The following is a 4,848-nucleotide window of genomic DNA, read 5'->3' as shown; positions in this document are numbered from 1 at the left end:
GAACAATATCTTCTCGATTACCAAACAGCTCTATTATCACAGCAGAAGCTAACGCCATATTAACAGCTCCTAAATACATCAATAAACACCCGAAATGTAAACAATATATAATCTTTTCAGACTCTCTTTTGTGCCTTCGGGCTATTAGACACTCTCTCTTGCAAACATCCACTTTTAATCGAAATTATTGAATTATATTATGATCTTGCTACTGGCCAATCCCACATCGTCCTCTGTTGGTTACCCAGCCATGTTGGAATTTCTGGTGACTTTGATGTTATGTTCTTCATATAAAAGTATATACATAGTTGTGAGTTTACTAATGGAACATTTATCATAAAAGTATATACATAGTTGTGAGTTTACTAATGGAACATTTATCATAAAAGTATATACATAGTTGTGAGTTTACTAATGGAACATTTATCATAAAAGTATATACATAGTTGTGAGTTTACTAATGGAACATTTATCATAAAAGTATATACATAGTTGTGAGTTTACTAATGGAACATTTATCATAAAAGTATATACATAGTTGTGAGTGTACTAATGGAACATTTATCATAAAAGTATATACATAGTTGTGAGTGTACTAATGGAACATTTATCATAAAAGTATATAAATAGTTGTGAGTTTACTAATGGAACATTTATCATAAAAGTATATACATAGTTGTGAGTTTACTAATGGAACATTTATCATAAAAGTATATAAATAGTTGTGAGTTTACTAATGGAACATTTATCATAAAAATATATACATAGTTGTGAGTTTACTAATGGAACATTTATCATAAAAGTATATACATAGTTGTGAGTTTACTAATGGAACATTTATCATAAAAGTATATACATAGTTGTGAGTGTACTAATGGAACATTTATCATAAAAGTATATAAATAGTTGTGAGTTTACTAATGGAACATTTATCATAAAAGTATATACATAGTTGTGAGTTTACTAATGGAACATTTATCATAAAAGTATATAAATAGTTGTGAGTTTACTAATGGAACATTTATCATAAAAATATATACATAGTTGTGAGTTTACTAATGGAACATTTATCATAAAAGTATATACATAGTTGTGAGTTTACTAATGGAACATTTATCATAAAAGTATATACATAGTTGTGAGTTTACTAATGGAACATTTATCAGAAATATTTCTTCCTAACAACTTATATAGGAAGAAAATAATATCAAAATTGACAAAAACTATGCATTTACGGCATATATTTAATCATTTTAAATATATTTGAACATATAAGAATGAATGTCTCAATTTGCTGTGGCATTTTGTAGCTGGGGCAGTTCGACTGGTATCCATGAAATATATATTATCAAATTTTGTAAGAGATTTCACATGAGCTTGAAAATATTTCGCTATAACGTTCTTTTCGGTTTGGAGCCCTAAATGCTACAGTCTACCTGAAACGTTGCCGAACACAACGGCAAATCATGAAGTACTTGTTGCTTTCATTGTCTTCCGTTTTGTCCAATTACGTGTGCCGTGAAAGTTGTTCTGTATTCTCATTGGCTGACAAGATGTCATTCTAAGGCTATGACCGAGTACCATAACTATTTCCATAACCAAACACTGAGGAAACATACATTGTCCTGACTAGTATTTTATAATTCACCAGTTTTCGGGGAATAATTTATCTCTGCGAATATTATCTCAGCTCGACCAGGCTGGAATCTTGTATGGAGACTTGATACGTTATTAATGAGAACTAGGATCCTGATTTTTTTCAACAAAATAATTCCAGTGTAAACTTTGTAGTAATTTTTCTATTTTCCCACGGCTGAAATATAATTATTTTGTTTTTAAATCCCAGACACCCTACAGTCACCCATTTGACACAAAAGGAACTGCAGTCACATTATTTTTTAAATAATTCTTAGAGACTAGTCATATATTTATAGGGGTGGGTTTGCTGGTTGGAACTGTATCACATTTTGCTGACAAATAGTAATCTTGTTATATGATATGGTATAGTTTTAAATTTATTTTGACCTCAAGCGGTGCCTCCGTTTTGCTTGATTCTCTTCTTCATCTGCAATGGAAGATTGTCTTGTAAGATGTAAAATCGGATCGTATTGATACGGTCTAACATCCATTTCAGAAATGACATCAGGAACATCTGTTACTTCTTCAGAATCCATGGACACTGTTAAGTTGTGAGGTAAAATCAAAGAGGAAGCCATCAGCAACAGGCACATATGACGTCATGTCACGTGATACCCCCTCCGCTCATTAACTGTCAGGTGTTTCCGTAATAGGCAGAAATATGAGAACGTTTTTAGTGTTTTTATTGCCCAGTTTTAATAACGGAAGGTGACTTTTAGAATATCCTTTACAATATATCAAAAGTTTTGTTTTCGTCCGTATTCTCCTTTAACCTTGTACATTCCAAACTATCGTCTAATATTTGTATAGAGTTTAACTTTGTGTTACAGCTCCACCACTATGTGACCTTCATACCGCCTCAAAGTACGGGAAACTGTCAAGGGTGAAATTATTATTGTCACTGGGACGGGCGGACATTAACTGTCGAGAGTGGATTGGTAGAACACCGGTGATGTGGGCAGCCAGTGGGGGACATAGAGAAGTGGTGGAGTTACTTGTGAGTAAAGGGGCTAACGTAAAACTGGTCGATAGATTCGGCATCAACATCCTTCATTCAGCCTGTATGGGAGGAGACATCGAGGTGGTCAAGTATGTCCTCTCACAGAACATGGTGGACATCAATGATAGAGTACAGTGCGGGAGAACAGCTGTGATGCTGGCAGCAGAAAACGGTCACAAAGACATGGTAGCGTTGCTTGTGGACAAAGAAGCTGACGTGTCACTACTGGATGACGCAGGTGACAACATCCTTCACTGTGCCTGTAGGGGGGGAGATGCGGAGTTGGTGAAGTACATCCTCTCACAGAAAATAATTGATATGAACAGTCTAGGACATGACAAGAACACGCCAGTGATGGTAGCAGTTGAATGTGATCACAAGGAAGTGGTTGAAGTACACTTAAAATATGAAGCTAAGCTGTTACTAGGTGATAAAAATCGGGACGACGCCCTTCACCGTGCCTGTTACGCAGGACAATTTGATGTCGTGAAATATCTCCTCTCTCTGACCTCGGTGGACATAAACAGCAGGGGGTTGCAGAAGAGGACACCATTGATGGTAGCAGCAGAACAGGGACATAAAGAAGTGGTGGAGCTACTGGTAAAACATGGAGCTGATCTGTTTCTGCGTGATGAACATGGGGACAACGCCCTTCACCGTGCCTGTTACCCAGGAAGATTTGATGTAGTGAAATATCTCCTCTCTCTGAACTCGGTGGACATAAACAGCGGGGGGTTTAAGAAGAGGACACCAGCGATGTCAGCTGCAGTATGGGGTCAAACCAAAGTGGCGAAATTACTCGTAAAACATGGAGCTGATCTGTCACTCAGTGGAATAGAGGGGAACGTCCTTCACGTTGCCTGTCAGAGGGGACAATTGGATCACGTGAAATATATCCTCTCACTGAACCGGGTGGACATAGACAGCAGGGGATGGAAAAGGGGGACACCAGTGATGGTAGCATCACGTCAGAAACGTAAAGAAGTGGTGGAACTACTCGTACAACATGGTACTGATCTGTCATTGATTGATGGGGCGGATGAGAACATCCTTCACCATACATGTGTCACGGGATTTTTACATGTCGTGAAATATATCCTCTCACTGCACGCGGTGCACATAAACAGGCAGGGGATGGAAGGGCAGGACACCAGCGATAATAGCAGCAAGATTTGGACATAAGGATGTGATCGAACTGCTGGTAAAGAATGGAGCTAATCTCTCACTCAGAAACAAAGACGGTAAAAACTGCCTAGACGTGGCCCGTAAACGAGGACATATGGAGGTGGTGCAATATGTCAGGTCACTGTGACTTGTGAACCATCCACGTGGAGAACCAAACACAGAGTCAGCAGTCAAGAAAACCATTCTACAAAGACGGAGCCACATTACCCTTTGGACCTTCTTGTATCACCCGGTGCGTACATGTGACAGGTGCATTGTTTGTGAATGGTTATATCATGTATATAGAGGGCATGTGTGTCAGGGTATAATGCCAGACTATAGTGGCAGTACAAGAGTGAGTGAGTGAGTTAAGACTTTAAGTCACATCAGCAATATCTTAGCAATATCGTGACTAAATCAAGTTATAGATTTATAATCATTAAAAGTAAATTATACTATGCCAAAAAAGAAACGCATATGCCAGAAAGCAGTTGCGAAAATGTTGTATTTTCAAACATGTATAACTCGTCTACAAACAGACTTTAGTACATGAAGTTTGACATCAGTTTAGAAGAAGGTAATGTCTATACAACCAAGTGGATCATTTTAGATAACAAGACGTTGAGCGCCATGGTGACGACGTAGCACGGTCCCGACGTCGGGTCTCCAGTCTCTCAGTCCAATCTCTTCCAACCTGTTCCGTACAGTTTGACCGGATATCCTCCGTAGTCAGGCAACCTGGCTGCTGTGCTGTTGTGCTCTCACCCGTAGCGGTATGATCACGCAAATGTCGTACCCGGATGTATCGATCTTGGGCTACAGTGGTGACTCGAGGTCTGCATGTACGGAGGAGGTCGATGAATCATTTACTTATCAATGCTATTGTACATGTATATGGATACGTGAGAGGAAATAATCTTACAGTTGTAGAATTGTGGAATACAGAACATAAAAAAACAATAAAACTAAATTCGAAACACAAATATACATATATATACATAGACCAAATGTATTTAAAAACCATCATTAGGGAGACCACAGACTTG

At 38.0% G+C, this 4,848-nt stretch overlaps 1 protein-coding gene across 1 annotated transcript; it reads left to right on the top strand.

Annotated features, from left to right (window-relative positions):
- Positions 1-2,590: 2,590 nt before the first annotated feature.
- LOC124263672 (ankyrin repeat domain-containing protein 50-like) lies at positions 2,591-4,064 on the top strand. The gene has a single exon (XM_046698330.1). The coding sequence runs from the start codon at positions 2,591-2,593 to the stop codon at positions 3,818-3,820; it is 1,230 nt and encodes a 409-aa protein (XP_046554286.1). The 3' UTR covers positions 3,821-4,064.
- Positions 4,065-4,848: the final 784 nt, after the last annotated feature.

Source organism: Haliotis rubra, unplaced genomic scaffold, assembly GCF_003918875.1.
Source record: "Haliotis rubra isolate DU_JTF1 unplaced genomic scaffold, ASM391887v1 Scf893, whole genome shotgun sequence".
Classification (NCBI taxonomy): Eukaryota; Metazoa; Mollusca; class Gastropoda; order Lepetellida; family Haliotidae; genus Haliotis; species Haliotis rubra.
Note: the sequence above shows the minus strand (reverse complement) of the source record. Positions and strands in the feature narration are given on the sequence as shown.